Source organism: Bombus pyrosoma, linkage group LG13 (genome assembly GCF_014825855.1).
Source record: "Bombus pyrosoma isolate SC7728 linkage group LG13, ASM1482585v1, whole genome shotgun sequence".
In the NCBI taxonomy this organism is placed as follows: Eukaryota; Metazoa; Arthropoda; class Insecta; order Hymenoptera; family Apidae; genus Bombus; species Bombus pyrosoma.
The window spans coordinates 7,287,186-7,307,322 of record NC_057782.1 but is presented as its reverse complement, the minus strand read 5'-3'; the positions used below and the strand labels follow the sequence as shown (position 1 = coordinate 7,307,322).

The 20,137-nt window shown below is 42.9% G+C and overlaps 1 protein-coding gene across 5 annotated transcripts in view; it reads right to left on the bottom strand.

Moving 5' to 3' along the window:
• Positions 1-20,137, bottom strand: part of LOC122574199 (serine/threonine-protein kinase 25) — a 115,272-nt gene that overhangs the window by 27,602 nt on the left and 67,533 nt on the right. Inside the window, exons 1-2 of one of the 5 annotated variants that reach the window (XM_043741479.1) lie at positions 14,345-14,728; positions 2,167-2,676 (exon numbers count right to left, since the gene is read on the bottom strand). The exons of 3 other annotated variants lie outside the window; for them this stretch is intronic. In XM_043741479.1, the coding sequence (XP_043597414.1) occupies positions 2,167-2,454 (288 nt within the window). In that variant the 5' untranslated portion in view covers positions 2,455-2,676; positions 14,345-14,728. Of the gene's footprint in view, positions 1-2,166; positions 2,677-14,344; positions 14,729-20,137 lie in introns of those variants that run through there. One more of the 5 variants, XM_043741480.1, reaches the window with a different exon arrangement.

Genomic DNA, 20,137 nt, shown 5'->3' with positions numbered 1-20,137 from the left:
GGTCCTCGAGAATCCTGTTACACCGGTATTTCCTCGCTGCACCGGGATAATTTCTATAAGACGTTCTTTTGTCGATATCCTTTCTTTGTTGGAGCCTAGTTTTCCAATTACTCCGGACGAAACGTGTAAATGAATAAAAAGAAACCAGCCTCGGGATAGATAATGTTTCATAACGATCATAATTAAATAACCGTTTAAACGACCAAGTCAAGAAACAATTTCTATCCTTTCATTTTTAAATATCTCCATTCGAAATGGCTGGCATTTTTCTTCTTAAACGCAATCAAAAGAACGAGACAGACGATATCGGTTTTCGCTCGACCGCAAATTACATACTCCGGCACCGTTTCTTCTCTTTTCCATTCTCAGTGGCAGTCCATCTCCGAAGCGTTCGATCGAATTGCTTGAAACGCGACACCGAGACCACTTTCTAGCATCTCGTCGTGTCTCAGGTTGCCTACGGGACTCTGAGGTTGGGGTTAAGCAAAACGAAGAAAACTGCTCTCTCGCCATCGAGTCTGTCCGGCTAACGCGTTTTCTATGTTTTGTATCGCTCGTGTCCATGATTCTAAAGATGTAAGACTGATATATAATCCTTTCGTCGAGAAAGGGCAGGACAAAGGGGTTAAGGGCAAGTGGTAAGAAAGAGAAAGCAACGAGGGGCGGAAAGCAAAATATTGAACATAGGGTAGGAATCGAATAGGAGGAAGAACAGTATGACAAAGAGAAAAAGAGAAAGAGAGGATCGATGCAATACTATAAGCTTATGTTACCATGCAAAAGGTTGAAATTTTAATATATTCTACAAGCGAAATGTATATGATATGAATAAAGGCGTGGACGCAGGAGGATGAAGGAAGAGGGCGAAAGTGCGAAAAGTAAACACGTAAAATGTAAAGCTGGAAGTTTGTTCTGAGTCAATAGGCGAGAATTGTGTAAAATAAATAAATAAATATAATCCTTTGGTCACAGTAGAATTGGTCACTACGTGGCACGTCATCGATGTATCGGTCGCTGTGTTAAACTGCAGACAAAGGAACGTGGAATACGAGCAAAACACCAGGTAGATTTTGTGACATTCCTTCACGGATGCTTTTCAGCCTCGTATGGTATTCCACGCTGCGCTTTTCTAGATACCCGCAGCGCATAAGAAGATTCATGCTTCGCTTCCATGCCTTTCTCTTTCTCTGCTGCTTGTCTTCTACATTTATTCTCGCCGTGACCGATCGGTTCACGGTAACTAAAACCAGTCGAATGTAAACCATCTGACACTACCTGAGAATGACAAATCAGTTCCTAATACAGCTCTTCAATTTAAATATATTTCGTCAACAATTTCGCTGTACTAATTACGAAAACTCTGAAACGAGTGAGAAGATCGATACTATAAACATACTATAAGCAATTGCATTAACGAAATTACTTAATCCCATTAACAGATTATCCCGAGTGTGAATCGTACGGATATTTCACGCGAGGACTATCTGTCTCTTCGCTAGTCGAATAAATGTGCGATAAAATTCGCGAAAAGGCGTGCATCGCTTACTGCCTCTGTATAATAACAAACTTTCGTCTACGCAGAGATTTTGTTCCGGTGTAATTATCGATGGAAATGCGCAAATCCACTCATACGCTGAAAACACCGGCCAAATTTCGTACAGTTCGGCATTTCGATGATTTCGCATTTCCGAGTTATTGTCCGCAAACTGAATATCACTTGTCGCTAATGGAAAATTAGAAACCATACAAGATATTATTACGCAGAAGCTGCAACGTACGATTGTGTATCACGTGCTTCAACATTCTGTTTCAAAAGCTACTTGCAAAACATGTTTTTTTATATTCTTTATCTCATCTATCGTTTTACGTATACAATTTTTTCTCTAACTGGAATTCGTAATTTTATCAGACTGTTAAAGGATCGAACGATTGCATTGACACAATGTATAAATCAATAAAAATGTATAATAAAAATGGACGAATGGGAAAATTCTTCTCGCCTGATGCACACACGTGTTCTCAAATATCGCAAATCGATTCGTCATCTTTCACGATGTTCCAAAAAAAGGGAAACGAAATGAAAGATACGAAAGAAATCGAGAAATATTTCTCCCCTTTTCTAGAAGGATCTGTCTGGAGAGAATAAAGGATCCTGTCTGAACTCACCGAAGGTGTGGTACTCCTGTGCGTTCCAGGTTTGCAATGCGGAAGAGACGTACTCTTAGGGTTGGCGGATCCGTTGCCAGAGGGTCTTTGGCTTTCCCTTCTGGAGGGTGGCGGCGGTGGATGTGACAGTGGTCTGGCCGTGTTCCTGGGATGTTGGGGCCCTTGAAACTGTCCCCAGGACTGACGTGGTACGTAGCCGACGTAACCGCCGGAAACGAATTGCGCGGAACCGTTCAAATGCGGCGGCGTCATTACCGCCGTCTGCTGTGGCTGACCACCGTTTCGCATTTTTCATCCGTACTTTTCGTCGCAGTTATGTCAAATCAGCACACACTCGCGGCTCGATCACTAGGTCAACATTCCGTGATGCCAGCTGTTCCCGACGGCTGCCTGCACAATTTCTTCGTTGCCTCGCTGCGCATTTGAGATCTTATTCTCCCCTGGCACGCTCCGTTCGCCACTTTTCTGCGGATATTTTGACCTTCTTCCAGTATTTCTCTAACGCTACAACTACCACAAACCAATTGAAACGAATTCAAATTTTCCTCCGTGTGGATTATCAAAAAAAACGTAGAACGCAAAATTAACGTTGGTTTTTACTCAGAAGGAAATACGATTATACGCAGGCTACGCTAAAAGTCGCGATTCGCGCTAAAACAGAAGTGGAAAACGTGGAATAACGTTTTTTTTCCGTACGAAACTTCGGATATTTGAGGTTTTGAAGATTTCAACTAGTTAGAGTTCGGTAGTTGTAGCGTTAATTCGAGGAAACACAGATTTCGAAGGAATTCACGGAATTCCAGAACGACGAGTTACGACACAGCGTAAGATAATCGGAGATTACCATTTTATCGTATTTGGACGACCCAAAAAGCAAAGTAGGAGAAACGAGCGTGTAGGAGTATACGCGATTCGCATAGGATTCGCTGGAACAGTAGTCACGCGATTTTAATCAAATCGAAGCCGCCTCGAACGCGATTCTCTCGGTTGTTCACCCTGGATTGGACTCGATCTATAAGCCGAGAGCAGTCCTATTGATATGTCGTGCGTTGAATTTCGATTCTGTCGTGGTTTCGCCTGATCAATCTCATTCTCGGTTGACCCAGATTGTCACCGATATCGGTTTATCTATTTTTACTAACATCGTCGTAGCGATTTCGTATTTTTCACTGATACTATCGTACGAGTCATGAACCGTGGCGAGAGAACACAAAGAATTTGTTGCCTTTCAACTCTTATTCTGATCGAACGTTGCACAGAGAGACACGACTATCTCTCCGGAATCGTAGCTTCAAGATTTTCATTAAATCTACATACGCAGATGGAACGACTTTCGACGTTTATTTTTTAATGCTTTTCGGTACAAACGTTTTTCTTGATGAAGAAACACGTTCCTCGCGTTCTACTACAATTTTCAAAACTTTTCAATTGCAAGAAAACGTATATACACGTATGTGATATTATAAATAGGACAAATATCATGTATGTATACGTGTACGAGCTTCTCATCTTAATTTTTGAATTTCGTTGGGCAAGTACTCGATTGATATTCGATTCACAAGAAACAAATCACTTGCGTAAGCTCGTTCGTCGTAAGAAGATGACGCGAAAGACTGTTAAAAGAATGAGAAACATCGAACATTTTAAGAGATCCTGATTCAATCACCAATGGACTCTACGTTTTCGTAATGTTCGTCTTTAATCATGGGATCTTTGAGTCGCCAGGCACAACTTGTAGCGCGGACGTTGCTTTCAACGATATCAAAGACTACGTCCATTTGTTGGACATCAAAGTAAGAGGAAAATTAGAGCAGCTATCTATTCGGCAAATCGGCTGTTCTCGTAGCGTTTCTTTCGAATTTTCTCTTGTTCGTGATTCTATCTCGAGACTCGTTTCTTTCACCTTCTGGTTCCTGACACCGAGTAATAGCTACGTCGTCGTTCTTTTGTCTTCTTTCTATGAGTTATCGAGGTCAGAAGTTAGACAAAGGCGAAGAAAAGAGCGGATCGTTCTGTTTCGTATAAAAGAAAGAGATTTATGCACGGCTCAAAGCTCGCCGACCTTCAGACATCCGACAGTTTACTAGCTTTTAGATGAAAATCGGCACGTACCGTCGCTTCTATCGTCGTTCCATGAACTACGATATTCGATCGTATATCCGTGCGCAAAATTTCATTTGCATCGTTAACGCAAAAGGTCTGCGCGATACGCTGCTTCAAACAGATTCTGCTACTATTCCTGGTAGTAGTCCTTCGAGTATTCGACTAAACGTAACACGTAGTAGTAAAGCTACCTCAAAGTGTTAAAGTTTTCACGAGAGATAGGAACTTTTCTGGTATAAATATAAAACAGTTTAAATCGCCCTGATTCGATGATATAATATTCATTCGTATAATAATGTTTCACGTCCGTAATGATAATATTCTACGTCTGAAAAGCTATAGTAATTTCGATTAACCCGCGACCATCGCGTTTCGAAAGCTTATTACCAGGCGGTGGTAGTGCACGCTATTTTCGAGCGAGGATCATTGAAGAGCCGTAAGAGTGTGCAGAGTATTTTTGCTGATCAATCGGATTCCCGGCCGCAGAAGTGGCCGATATTTAATTAAAACGATGCAAGTTCAGTGCCAAACGCAACACGGCCAGCCGGATAAAAATAGGAACACCCATGGAGATAATAATCTGGGTCAGGTAGGGGCAAAGATTCGGCGCAGAGTACGATCAGATTGGATTTCTATTTGCACTGGCACATGAACGGAATATCGATCGTCGAGAGACCGGCGAACACGGCCAGGAAAAAAGAGAGAGCGGTCGCCTAAAAATGGCGAGGATCTTTCATCGAACGGGTCAAGATCGGTATTGCCGATCTGCCACGAATCATTTCACGAGTAAGTCACGAATTGGTTTCTCGATCTTTTACCTCCCGCTCACCACCCTATTGGCCGACTCGATTTAAATTCACCGAGCAAAGAGGTTTCGCCTTGATGAATATTCAGCATAATGAGTCGACGGCGTTCTCGATCTATCAACGTCGTCTACTGCCGATCTGCTTCGTAGATTGTCCGAGTAATGATCCTGAAGATCGTAAAGGAGCCAAAAAGGTGACGCACAAAAAGGAGAAAAGATCGATGAAATATCGTGGCGCTATCTATGCGTCTGGTTGACAGGGAAAATTTTTATTGTAATAAGAAAGAGGTATCGGGGGAAAAAATAAAGAAAGGAAAAAAGAAAGACGAAAGAAAGATGGGATGATTAATCACGAGAGTGGAAACGCAGCAAGCAGGCTCGCAACGTTCGAGAATTAACCTAAATTGCATTGGCCATGCGGAGAGAGGAAGGAACGAAGCAGAGATTGTTCGATTGAGGCTCATCGATCGAGACGAGAGAATAGACGCGTCACGTCATTCGTGATCACGCAACCGATCGGCCATGCTCGAATAATTTTCAGGGTGGCAGCTTCCGGCGGAAGCGTGCGTAGAAGATCGAGTTCGCTGCACTATCGACGCTTGCCACGGCTCTAAATCACCGAGCCGAACAAGCGATTAACTCGGGCCCGAAGATAATCTCCGGGATCGAAGAGAAAAGAAGCGTTTGTGGTCGTTGCGCCTTCTTTTTTCAGTTTTACAATCGCGGCCAATCGCATCATTTGTTACGGTTCCTAGAGACTTTTTTTTCTCGAGATCGGTTTTTACGTAATTACCTACTGTCGATCAATTTAAACGCGTTTCGCAGTAGAAAAGGAGCGATCGTGATCAGACACGGTGCAGAACGCGACGCAGGTGCTTCAACGTATCTAATTGCCCGGCGTCTGTAAAGTTACGCAATGTGGCGCGTAAATTGCGCAAAGTATTCGAAGTATCTTTCATCTTGGCGTTACTCATAGAGCGCGAAAGGCATTCGTAGCAAGGAACGAGCCCGAATCAGCTTCCACCGGTCGAAAGTTCTCTGTTAAACACTTTAACGAACGTTGCGTGATACAAACCAGGCAGCGAACAATTCCATGCCCAAGCACAAACCGATAAATTGAAAGTTTAAATGAATTCACGTAGCCCAGGACGCGAAATCCTTGCCAGGAAATGACTTTGAACTTCTCGTTAAACTGCCTCCTTGGAAGGGACAGATGGCGGGTTCGATAACCCGGCATCTAATTACTTTCGCATTGTTCCCAACTTCGAAAAGGCTATGAGCGACAGAACTCTCATTTTCGGCCGTCAAACGCGAAAATCTCCTAGAGGCTTTTGTCCCTGTCGTGAACAGTGAAAACGTGGGAGTGCACAGAGGCACAAAGAAAGGATGCGTTACGCACTCTCGAGTGGGGATAATCGTGCCATTTGCTTTGAATTAATCATGCGGCGAAACTTACCGAGAACTCGCTCTAACCGAGCCAATTTACCAGTAGAATGAAACTGCAATTGCGTCGTATGAAGAATAAAGTAGTATTCAGTCACATGGTCTCGCTGTATAATGTCAGATTTTATCAGATCCTACGTTTCAATTTTATACTGTCAAATTTTTCTGGTCGTGTGAATATAGATGCTACAAAATGATACGAAATTTAACATACTCGAACCGAATTGATTAGTATGTAAATGTTATGGACTGTGGATTTTTGTATAAATCCACGTAGCTACGAATACAGAGGAGAAGAAGAGGATTTAAATGAAGATTTTCGTTTGTGGAAAGGTCACGACAAAAGTACGCCACTTCGGAGATTTTCTACATCTTTCTATCTCTAATTACGAGGAAAGCCCATCGTAGATACGAAGCGATATAAGAGGCAGTCAGTGAAGAATAATAGGGAACTAAATTAAAGCGATGACGTTTATCGTAGACGTTCGTCCAAGTAAGAAGAATAGGAAAAAAGATCGACTGACGAGGCAAAACTATTGGCGTGTAGCATCGAACGGTTAAAGCAGCTAAAGTATATAAAGTATGATGGCATCCGACTCGCAATAGGCTCAGAGTGACGAAGGTGTTTTGCAGGAACATTAGGGTTAAATTTATCAATAATCTCAGGGCAAGCAATAAGGCCGGCAAAAGCTTTATGACCAAGTAAAACATAAGCTACCTTTCGACTATTCTTTAAAGTTATAAGATTAACTTCCGATGATATTTGATCAGAGTCGTGGCACGTTACAGGCATTGAACCTACAACATATTATACGCATTCTATTTCTGTACAAATGATAAAAATAGTCTAATTATAATAAATACAACGGTGTACGATATTTTTTACATCCACTGCGGATACTATATTCTATCTATATTCTAACTAAAGAAGACAGTTTCTCACGAGGTAGCAGGAAAGTGTAAAGATTTATCTAGTGGTGCAACTAGAATTCTTAACGACGATGTTTATCTATCTATCTATCTATCTATCTATCTACCTATATATATTTGAAAAAACATGGAAGCACAATCAAAGTCACGAGTTCTTTTTAAAACGCACGTGCCTGCCGCATGTCGCACGTTCCTAGGTCGTCCGTTACTCGGAATAATTGGGGCTCGGCTGGTTGCACGTGCGTTCAGGTGATGCACGCGCTTTCCTGCTCGGGTTTGGTATTCGATAGACGACCATTAATTGTTAATCATGACGCGTAGGCGGATACGAAAGCGTGGCTTTATTAGGGTACGCGAGGTGCCGTGGGATCAGCCGTACCTCTGCTAAGCGTTGCCTTTTTATGACGAACCGTCAAATCGGGAAAGGAATCTCCCGTATACGAGATACGCTTCATAGAAAAGCAAAAACGCGTCCCCTTTGAAAAGCGTAAAACGATACAAAGACACCAAAAAATTTATCGCGTCAAGCGATCCGGTGAGCCCGTTTCACGGTTAAGTAGAGTCGATCGTTTATGGTCAGACGCGCTTTCTAGCGTTCCCTAAGGGCGTCACATGAATTTGTGGCTACCTTCGTGATCTATCGATGTGCTAAGAAGCTTTTCTTCCTGAAAACAGTTTGCTGTATCGTTGATCTACTGAAAGAACGAGACGACTAAGAAAAGTAAAATTGTTAGGTTCGACGTAGAAAATGATTAACACGTCAAAGAGGAGGACGAATCAACTCGTCAGTCGAGTTGCTAATTTCTATGAACTGTGGTATTCTCTAATTTATTTTTACAGATACTTCGAAATCGACGACTTTTGACAGGTGTCACTCTTCCATTAAACCGGCAAGCTTTTCCTTGAGGCGAGTCTTTGCTTCCAAAGAATCACGTGCATCGTTCTTTGAAATATAGACATTCTTTTCTCTTCGATCACGAGTTACTTCCCTTTCTTTGATTGTCAGCTGTCAAAGCACCGGTCGCGGCTATCGACCAAGCTTTCCAAGAAATCCTCCGCCTGGCAACTATGAAAAGTATATGGGCTGCTCGGTTCCGTGAAAAGGAATTCCCGATTTCAGTTGAAAATCGCTCCACTTCTTAAGCGACTTGAAGGAAACACCGAGCGACACATTTCGCCGTACAATGGAAAATCGCTCGAATTACACGTACCGTTATCGTGCGCCTCTGCCCGAACGAGAAAGCGGTGCTTTTCGCGATTGGGCGAAGCGTGCAGCTACAAGAAAGAAAAAAAGAAAGAAGGGAAGAAAAGGAGAAGAAGAAGGGAGGAGCAGAAAAATTCCAGTTGCGCCGTCTAGTAGCTTTTTCCGCGTCGTTCGTCCGCGAAAACCTGGCTACCGCTTAATCCTCTTAATCGTTCTTCCACGTACACGGCCACGTATCTCTTGAACAGGTAAGTTCGTGTACACTGTCGCTCAAAAGTATCCGGACACTTGCTTCTTTTCGACAAGGTGTACTTGAATTGAAGACCAAAGATGAAAAACACGACAGTGTTACGGAAGAGTAATCTTCATTCTCACATTTTGTGTAATGAATTCCGCTTCGAAACTATTTTGGCATTCGCCTGTAGAATTAAATACGCCTTTTTCTAACATTCTTGAATACTTAATACCAGTAACGCGGATTAACATTAATTAAGCGAGATTCACGTACCAACCGTTTCTTGCGGAACATTCTACATTTACCAGCTATTTTCAAAGGATTTACATAGACGTACAATATCATAAATTATATTACATTCGCACGATAGTACGTGTGATAGGTAAGTACTAAAATATATCGTTGCTATTTCTTTAATACAGCAGATACTTTACATTGATATATCCGCTGGCTCTACGAGAAACGTAGTAATTATTACTTGTAATTAGAAACCCGTTGTTAATTGCTACGCTTTGGACAAATTTCCAACTGTTCTTACTACGGATCGATCAAAATATTCGAGTACTTATGAGCTGTAATGTACGTACACGCCGAGTTGGCTGAATAGACGGACGCCTTTCTAAGCGGAGAGAAGGAACGCTAGACGGAATCGAGTCTCGGGCGAAACTCGGGCATTCTTTGAAACGGTGTCGTTCACGTTTCTACATAGAGTATATGCACGTTCGGTATATACACACGGGGCGGGAATGAAGCGGGGAAAATCGCAGGAAAAATTAGCGACTTTCATTACGGCGAGCACGCGTTCGTGATGCGCGGCTGCATTTTACAGCTCCCAGATGGGGATCCCTGGCATTTTACTGGGGGAATACGCGCGGCGAATGCCGGAAATTTTTCGTTTTGGCTAGCGCTGGTAGAACAGCGTGGAATGCATCTGCCCACGGTGTAGCGTACACACACGGAAGCTCCCATTACGACGTACAATAACTTCTTGTGTAACTTTTGAACGGCAGCTGGCATAACGGTACCGCCGAGCGTGCCGTCTCGCGAAGCGCTGCTACGATTAGAATTAACGTTTCTTCGGCCTACCGGCACCTGCCGCATCTCGAAATGGCCTAACAACCGGTCGAATCGACGCGTAACCGAGGGAAATTGAACGAGGAAAGCGCCGCTTTCTCTGCCTCGTGTTTTGCGAAATAACGTAAAATGCTTCGTTATCGACCACCGAGTGTATTTTTTCCCGAGTTCTTTTCCTTCAACAGGATCCGGTTGAATAACGCGCAGAAACGGGCATGAGGCGACTCCTTATGAAAAAATAGGGAAGAGATATCGAGTACAATTTCTTCGCGTGATACGCTTTTGTTTTTGAGAAAATCGAGTTTCGAAACTTGTCAAGCTTGTACTTGAACTTGGCTAATTACCCATCGGATACGAGCAAATCATTTTTGATAGACTATTTTACATCCGAAAATAAGTAAATAACGTCGAACATAATTTCTCCGCTTGAGGTTTGAATTTCCAAAAAATACAGTTCGAATATGTTTGATTAAGAATTGATCTGGTATACGCGTACGATGATTTTTCACGTTTGTTTCTCTCGGGAACGAAGCATCTGATGGAAAAATGTTATTCTATGTTTTTCACCTATTTTCACATGTAGAACAACCTTTTGTCGACCATCCGAAATTAACCAAGTTCGGGTATGTTTGATAAATCTCGAAACTCCATCTTCTCGAAAACAGAGCGTTGTATGAAAACATTGTATTTTCTTCTTATTTCTTCACAACGAATCATCTCGCGCTCGCTCGTACATGTTATTCGGACCCTGTACAGTAAGGTAGGTTTAACCTCGTCATCTAAACTGCAATAGCGTAAAACTCAATTTCGAACTTTGCCTATCTTCAAACGAACATCGGGTAAAAATTGTTCGTAACCGAATTTAGCAAGTTAGATGGTAAATTACTAACAAGGAAAAAATCCCCATTCATACATATATGCTGTATATATATCTCCAAAGTTGCATAATTTTCGGAATCTGTGGCTTGAGGATGTTCCCTCGTTAGTTTGAATCAAAGACGAACCATTGAAAAGGCACATTCATCAACTGCATAGAGTGAAAAGTGGAGAAACGCGATGATATAAATAATATAAAATTCAAATTCTTTATCCGCTTAGAATTCCCCAGAGAATGCACGTAATGATATTAAAAAATCGATACAACGCGGAGTTAATCGGTTAGGCTTCTAAGAAGTCCATTTCCTTCCGAGTCGAAAAACCTTAGCTTACCCTATTTCACGTTTCCACGTCGAATAAAAATGAAACCGCGAGAGAACATCGATGAAAAGAAAACAAGTAATAAATCGCGAGGCGTACTAAACGCAATAGGCGTAATAAAACGCACGTAGGAAATAATTGTCCACGACGGTAGTTGCGATTCCATCGTGGAATGTGTTTGCACGATTATCGACGCACGGCTGTCGTTTCCATAAACGTGCATCGTTAAACTCGCGAAGCGAGCAACAGCAACAGCAACGCGCGTTTTTATGCATCGATTGTATCGTCTAGCGCGGTAGTTAATGTTGGCGAATATTAGCAGCGGAACGTCGAAAGCTCCTCCATTCGATAGGACACGTTTCGTACGTGGGTTTTCTACGTTCAAGCTACATTTCCTGCGTCAGGAAACGTTCTAATGGCACGAAAGAAAAAAGGTAACGCAAACACGCATGCACCGGTTCACACAGACGTAACTCGCCGTACAATATACACGTATCAGCCGATAAAAAGAATATCGGTCAGTGACTTTCGCTCGAGCCTTCGACTAGACGGCCACTGCTCGACCACGATCATTCGGATTACTACTATTTGTATTCAGTCTAATTGCTATTTGAGTCAATGCGTCGCTTCACGGTGTTTCGGTGTTTCCTTTTCTTCTTTTCTTTTAACAGTCACTTTTCGTTCGTTTCCTTAATTTGCTGCCGCAAAACGGAAAGCAATTTTTCACGCCACGAAAACCAGTAAGGATTTTTTAACGTTAGTTAGACAAGCGTGACACACGAATGCCGGTATCCTCGGGGAAGCGACGGAATAGGCGACGCGCACTACGATAGAAATGCCTAATTTATATAACGCGATTCGGCCAGGTCGATCCCTTTTCTCTTTCCGCGCGTTGCTAGTGAAAGTGAGCGAGCTGAGTGGCGCGGATAACTGGCGACGGATACGCGATAAAGCGATCACCTCGAACAGAACTCGTTTCTCCCTGCGATACCGTCGAAACTGCGCGATTTTTCTCCGCCATTCGATCGACGCGTTTGTACCGTTTCGGAAAAGTACGAGCCCGATGAACCATGACGCGTGTTTTTAAAAAGTCGAGGAAATAGTGCGCGGTGGAAAACTAGCAATAGACCCGTTTCGCCTAAATTCAAACGACCCAATCGCACAAATTACTGTGTTTCGAGTTTGCAATGATTTAAAGCTTATCGACGAGGAGAGCGAATGGACATGGCGAAAGTAAGTGGGAAATATTACGATAGGGTATGTCTTTCTCGCTTGCTCTCGCTGTATCTGTTCTTTTCCCTGGTCGAAGAACTCGATACTATTTTTCTACTTACAGCGACATTTTGTAAGAGCCGAGATAAAATTTGCATTCGAATGGGACAAAATTTTCTACGGATACCTAATTTTATTAAAGATATCTGTTCTACGAGAATTGAAACGCGGGTTTCAATTTATTGAAATTTATGGAAACGCCGTTGTATATAAAGGATCATTCTTCCTCGCATCTCGATCGCAATTAGCCGACAACTGACCGTGTTCGTTTCCTTTACGACGGTAACGTTAATTGCAAAAACGCGCGACCAGCATCGCGCGATGCACAATAAAAGTCTCCTAAAAGAGAATACCGTATTTCACGTGCAGAATTTTATGTCAACTGGCGAACTTTAAAGCGTCCACTTTATTGCTTTTCCGCGTCTCGACGCTTGTTCCGTCGGCATATTTCTTCGGCACTTTTAAAACGACAGTCAATGACTGCCATGTATATACACCAGCGTTCTTTTTTTTTCCTCTCTATTCTCAGGGCACACGGGATCGGGGCTCTGTGTTTTTGCATTGCTAAACGAGAGACGGAGAGCTCCGCGCGGAGATTAAAAGCGTGGCCTCCGTCGAGTGAAAAAGGAGACGACGCGCACAGCGCACAGCGATCCTTGAATATTTTCTCGGTTAATTACCGGTACCGAAGGAGCGCTTTTCATTCGTCAGACGAACCAAGAGTTAAGTAACGACCACTTTCACTCATTTCCACTGGCGACCCTCGGCCTCGCTTTGCTTCTTTTTCTATGAAAATTCACAGGCTCGCTACGGGGCCACGAAACTCCGGTCGGATTCCTTCCTCTCGCAAGCATCTTCTCACGTTTTTACGACTTTCAACAGGAACGCGAGCGCGTCTCTTTGATCCTTTCCTCTGCCGATGCACGAGCACGACTACTGCTTTCCACGGATATATCTTCTCCGCTGCTACCGCGGATCGATTTGCCTTTTCTCTTTTTTTTTCTCCCTCTCTTTAACCATTTTTGGACGGGGAGGGCCGTCAACGAGAAAACCTCGGACCCTCATCAGGGAACAATAATTATTTCAAGCAGTCTTTTTTTTCCTCTTTGTCCTGCACGCGGGTTCTCTCGCCTAGATGCGCCAGGCAAAGCCGCACAGGCCATTTTATGCTCTAAATAGTCCGACAACTATAGGAGAATTAACCTACCGTGCCCGAAAGTATACTACCTTACTTATCCTGACGACTACGTCCTGTCCGAGACATGGTCGGATCGTTTAACCGACTCTGCGCCCGCTGAAACAATTACCAGGAATCCGTTTGCTCGCGAGAGGAGACAAGACATGGCGAAGATACCATCGACGCGATCCCTTTCCTCGGAAATATCTGGTAGCCGAAGCGACGGACCAACGACAGAAGCAAGTGTACACGCGCAAGAAGCGGTACGACGGTGTTTAACATCTTGGAACCGACTCACCACGGCACACGGCAAATGGCCTCTCCGCTGACATTTAAATGTCACATGCTGAGAGCGCGCAATAACGTCCACGAAATTCCCTACCACGTTTCTAGGACACTCGGCTGTCAGAAACAGGGGGGATCCTGCGAAGAAACAACGCGTCACGGAACGGTGGAGGCCGTTTCAAAGAACTGGACGCAGAAATACGCAAATGGGACAGCGGACGTTGATAAATCGTGCGCGATTCGAAACGCACGTTATCGTCAACCTGGCGAGATAATCGGCCGTGTCTCTCGCAATCCTGATAACATATGTTTCCCCGTGAGCTCGCGCGTTTACCAAGGCGTTATGCTCCTTTTTTCTCTCTCTCTCTCTCTCTCTCTCCCGCCGACCAACCCGTTCGTTCTGCATTCCGCAACGTCAACCTCGAATCGTTCTTTCGAAATCGGACGTTGTACCTGGAAACGTAGATGCATCGATCATCGAGCCGTGAGATCGAAAAACCTGCTGCTTCCTCCCACCAAATCGTTGCTCTTTATAAATGTACACGCTTGATTATTTATGCGATCATCGTAGAACACTATCAAAACACCAGTAATAAACACCAAACTTATTTATTTGTATTTTATCTCTTATCTCTTGTTCACCGCACTGGTACGCGTTTCATCCATTTCTTAGAAATGTATACTTCACATTTTCACGAGCAGGGAACACGCCATGTTTGCTACACTTTGATGGAACATAGGCGATGCTAGATTCGCTGGCGAGAAAGGAAAGGAACGCGATTTTCGCAGCCAGAACGGCTGGCTGGCTGACCGGTTGCTTGTCAGTTATTGTCCGCGGTTGCTTTCCAACTGACACGCGGTGCAGCAGCGCGAAGAAAGGCGCGGGAGAGACCGCTTCGAGCGGCTTGCCGTGGGACATCAAACACGATCGTAGTAGGGGAAACCTGGCGAATGGCTGCTGGACGATACGGACACCCGATAGATTCAGGTGTGACTGGGCAACAGAAGCCTCGACGCTAGACTTTCGTTCGATTTTCCTCGAGAAAATGTAAGGAAACGCGAAGCTTTAAACTGCCTATCTTTCAGATGATCGTCCGATTTCTCTCACTATCGACATCTCTGTCATTTTATCCAAATAATCGACGATAATTTAACGCTAGAATCAAAAAGCGGTGTTTAATGTACGTCTAAACTCGTGGTATACGCATAATAACAATTAAAATGTTAACATGCGAGTTACTCGGAAATCATCCTGATTAACTGCACGTGTCGAGACACGGAGAGAAACGACGATTAGAAACATCGTCTTTTTCGCATTCATCTTTGAATCTGCGATTGTTTGAACTATCTTCTCGTGACGAATAAATTTATGAGAATGCGCATTGCATGATGAGATGTCGACGATAGTGACACGTATCTAATCTCGAAATCAAACAGAAAGAGAGTTTCGACGTGGAAGTAGTCGACGATATATTAAAATGCAATTAGTGAAATGTGATTTATCGTGTTTTCCTCCTATGTTTTTATGCTTCAGTAGCAGCGAATCTAAGCTTCGCCTTCGGCTTACGAAAAGTTACTTTTTCTGTAGTTAACCTTTTCAGCAACCTGTTACAAGTGGTAACCGGAAGAGTCGATAACACGGTCGACTTAATAATTTTCTCGATAAGCAGAAAAGATAGCGTAGAGAGGTTTGCAAGAACCTGTTAGAGAATTGCTGATAGTTGCTAGAATTTACGATCACTCGCATGTACTGTATGCATAAGAGCGAACGAGAGTAAAATGCAGCTCGATCGAGTTCGTAGTTTCTAGTCTCTTAGTGACGCAAAAGGCGACCGGTTTCTTTTAATTTTGATATTGTACAATGTACGGCGTTACGATTTGAACGGCAGAATATTCATAAGCGAGGCAACCTTGATCGAAACGATAATAATTGTACACGCGATACGCAAGAGAACCGGGCCCCTCCTTCGAAGCCTTGAAAAGGTTGTGATCGGTGGTCGAGCTTACGGATCACCGGTTGCAACGATGACAATGATTACGAAATTACACGCCGACTAGCGTACGAAAGCACGCTATACCGAGCGTGAACGTAATCGATCGTCGATGCGGATTTGCTTCTGTACGAAGCTTCGTAATCAATGCTAGGTGGCGTAAAATTGAAAGAGGTCGAGTTCGAGTCGCCTTCTTCAGAGTCGCTTTCTTTCGTTTGAAAAGCGTTTGCATGTTGAAGACGAAAGAAGGGCGAAGAAAATGGAGGAAAATTGGCGAAAGTGATCCGTGTAATCGAACCTTGCCGAACCCTTTCATAGTTTATCGGTTTGAAAATTTAACTTAAAACTTTATGTAAATTCTTATGCTAACAAAAATTGAGAAATCGATTAGTCAGATGAGAATTTACATAAAGTTAGATAAACAAACGAAGTAACAATGTTTGTACAATTTTTATTTAATTTTGAAGCTGGTCGTTTGACCAAGCTTGATAAGGTTTGCGTTAAACTATCGAATAATTAAAACTACGAAACGAGCTGTTCCTTTTCAATCTACTACATCTGCGAATTTAGATAAGCCACGTGAAGCGCCAGGAAAATTGAAACTGTTCGACCGTGGCAGCTACGTAAATCGAACGACGTTCGCCGTGCTCGTTCAATTAATTGGATGTGGAAAAAATAGCGACCAATGTAAGAGCGCAGAATCCTTGCGCGACAAAGTTAGTTCGAGAAAACAACGCTTAATTACGGTTCAAAGCGGGGAGCCGTTGGTTCGCGAAACTCGGGCGACGCAATTTTACGGCACGATGCCTCGGTTTATTTCCCGCGTGCTAAATATTTTTCCCTTCGAGCTCGCGCGCGGTTCGTCTCTTCTTTTCTTTCTTCAGCGACCGAGCTGACAAAAAAAGACGCTGCAACCGGGATTCCTATGTAAATTGTTGCACGGGGAGATCATTGGTGGCAATGCAAAATCGGTGATGATGTAAGGCAGCGGCATTTAACATGAAAAAAGCCACGGTGACACGTAGCTGGCGCAAAATGAACGTCGGAAAAATACGATTCAAAGTAGCGGAATTTTCGCGATATTTTCCGACCGGGATTTTCATTGTGCCGCCGATGAGTACATTGTTAATACCGTGCCTCCTTCTCCACCTTTTCGCAGCCAGCGTTATTATTTCTACTTAAAATGCACGAGACTACGCGCGAGATAGCGCACGGTAATTTCACCAGCGGCTACTTTCTTTCTGCGAATCCGAGCGCATCAGGCGTAATAATTACGCGGCGATCAGGCTGATAATAGCCGGTATTACGATTACAATTAGGAGAAACAATCGGAAACGTGGCTCCAAACCGCAGAGAAAGTGACGAAATCCTTGCCTAATGGTAGCCAATGGAGGTGGACGTGTATTTCGTAATATCGTGGCAAGACAGTTGTGACAACGTCTATCTTACCGTCAGTATTGTGAGACGTTATGTAACGCTGCAGATACGTTCTGTGTTAGGGGAATTCCGTGTTACGCTGGACCCAGAGTGCAGAAAGTTACAATTAAGTGGTGTTTATTTCTAGTAGAATAAGAAATTTGTAGACAATAGAAACGTAAAATACTCCTTTCTATGGAATAATTTTAAGCGAAAAGGAAGGTGAATCTAAAGTCTAGCCATTAGACGCGGTCAGAATCGCTTTCAATATCCACAGATTTAAATATTTAATAAATAATTGAGCAACAACGGTGGATGCTTGGAATTAAAAATTTCCTTTAAAATTTCAAAAATCCTTTAAACGAATTCTGCAAAATCTGTGAAAATCTGCAAAATTACGAACACATGCAAAGTCTGTAACAGGCATACGCCTCAATATAATACAATACAATGCTATTTCTAACATTGATGCTACCAATTTATAACGTTTAAACTATTAATTTATAACATTTAGGCTATTAATTCACGATATTTAAAGTATTAATTTATAACATTTAAATTCCAGGCTGAACTGCAGTTACTAGCTTTAAGTATTTATAGACAATCCTTGCCTTTTGTTAACATAGGATCGCTTCCGGCTTACCTTATTCCTGCTTAGACACTTACACATTCTATGCTATCTCTTCCACACGCTAGTATTATATTTATTAATACGTGATATTATGTATTTATGTAGCTGTATTTAAACTAATGGAATTTTAACTACTAATTATCTCTCACTTATCTTATACATCTTGTATTCTAGTTTGTTGACGCCCGTCTTTGTCGTAACATCGTTTTCTAGTTTCCTTTCTACATCACTTCCTCCTTTTGTCCTGTACCGCTGCAGTTATTAGTTAATAAATAAATTATTAACACCCGTCGTAGGATGGGTGCATCATCAAGTGTTAATTATAAGATTCGGTTAAGATAGGACCCAGCTGAAGTCCATTGTGAAGCCCATCTCGTACAATGATACGCTTATCTGACTTAGAAGAAAAACCAAAAATCTCTTCTCTCTTGTTCCTCTCGCTTAGCACATACAACAAATTGTTCTCGCGGTTTATCGGTTCGCGATCGCCCAGTTTCTTCCAACTACCTTGTGGCGTACTCGCTCGCGCGTATTCCGGATGCGTGCGGGTCAACGTGCACTTGATAACTCCTTGTATTCATAAGTCACAAGGATGTCTGTGTCTTGGTGATTTCGCGATAACTGTTCGTCGTTCGTGTTGAGTCGCAGGCGAGGATCCGCAGTCCTGGCCGATCGGTACTTCGGTACTCAGACAAGCATAGGATTTGTAATTTGATATTCTTCGTAATCCTGTTCGGTGATTCTTCCCACCGGCAGTGGATCCCACTTGTTCAGTTAGGGGCTAGTCCTTCGTAATCCTGTTCGGTGGTTCTTCCTACCGGCAGTGGATCTCACTTGTCCAATTGGGGTGTATCGGATTACAGGGTCCTACGCACGATCCTTGGCTGGGCCATCATCGGTTCGGTTGCTTCGACCGAGGTTCGTGTAAGTTTCGAGTAGCGAGACAGGAATCGAGCGATGGTCGATCTTTGGGCTGAAACTCAGGATTATCTGGCGCGCGGGAGTGTACGTCACGTAGGTTCGTCGATTCATTGGTTCTGAAACTATTGAATGGAAGAACCGATTTAACAAAGCGTTTATAGTTTGATCTTGTAATCACGTCGCGGGTCACGAAAGGGTGTTGCGCGTCACGTCGATTCTGTATCTGGTCTGTGGCGATAGAAAGTTGTGACAAGGTCTGCTCTCGTGCGATCCAGTGTTTCCAGTTTTAACGTAAGTCAACGATGAACATGCTAATGAACGCTTTAACAACTTTAACGGTACCAACCTGTCTCTTATCTGCGAATAATTAAGTCGGATTTAACGCGATTGCCTTCCATCGTGCATCTGGCGTTACGCTTAAGAAGAGTTTAATCCGAGCTGGGAAAACTTTTGACTTATGGTTCACAGTTGTTCCGAATAAAACCACTGGTATTTCGAGATAATTTATATTTATACGAATGTTAATTCAATTCGCCGCGTGATACGCAATTTGCGTGCTTGTAACTTCTCGTTTGAATAGCATCAATTTCCTGCCCTCTCGATTTTCTATCAAGAGATATCGGTGAAGTTTATAACAGGAAAAACTGAATTCGGTTTCCGTGTATGGATGAAAAGGAAGCGAACGCTATAACAGGAAGTCGCATTATTCGATGCGCTATTGTTCGAAGATCACGCTCGAGCAACGTTCAGAGCCGAGAGCCGCTGATGAACGCGTTTTATTTCGATATTCTTCCGCGTCATCGATACTGCAAATACCGTGGCGAATTATCGAACGCAGTTCGCCGAAAGAAATTGAAAATCCATTTACTTTCATGGCTTTGGTCGTTATTCCATCGATTCAATAAGAATGGCTTCAACTGCAGTTACTTTGCTGCTCCAAAGTGAAACCACGATGATCGAGTTAGTGCTGACTTAATCCTTGTACTCCACTTCAATACCTTCTTTCTTTAAATGTAATTTGCTGACAATCGATAATTATATTACATTACATCAACTGAATAATTTTAACAAATAAGACTGACAACAACTTATCGTACAATTTGTCGTCGATTCTACGAGAGAATTTTTATCTCAGAAACATTCCAACCATCTTTCAAGGGCAAGCCGATTCATCCTTGAAAATACCAAGTATCGTTTCTAGCGGAATTCGTTCGTTGTTAACAGAGTTTCAAAAGAATTACTATTGAGCCATACGATTCTAAGGCTTCCATAAGCTGTTCAAAGATC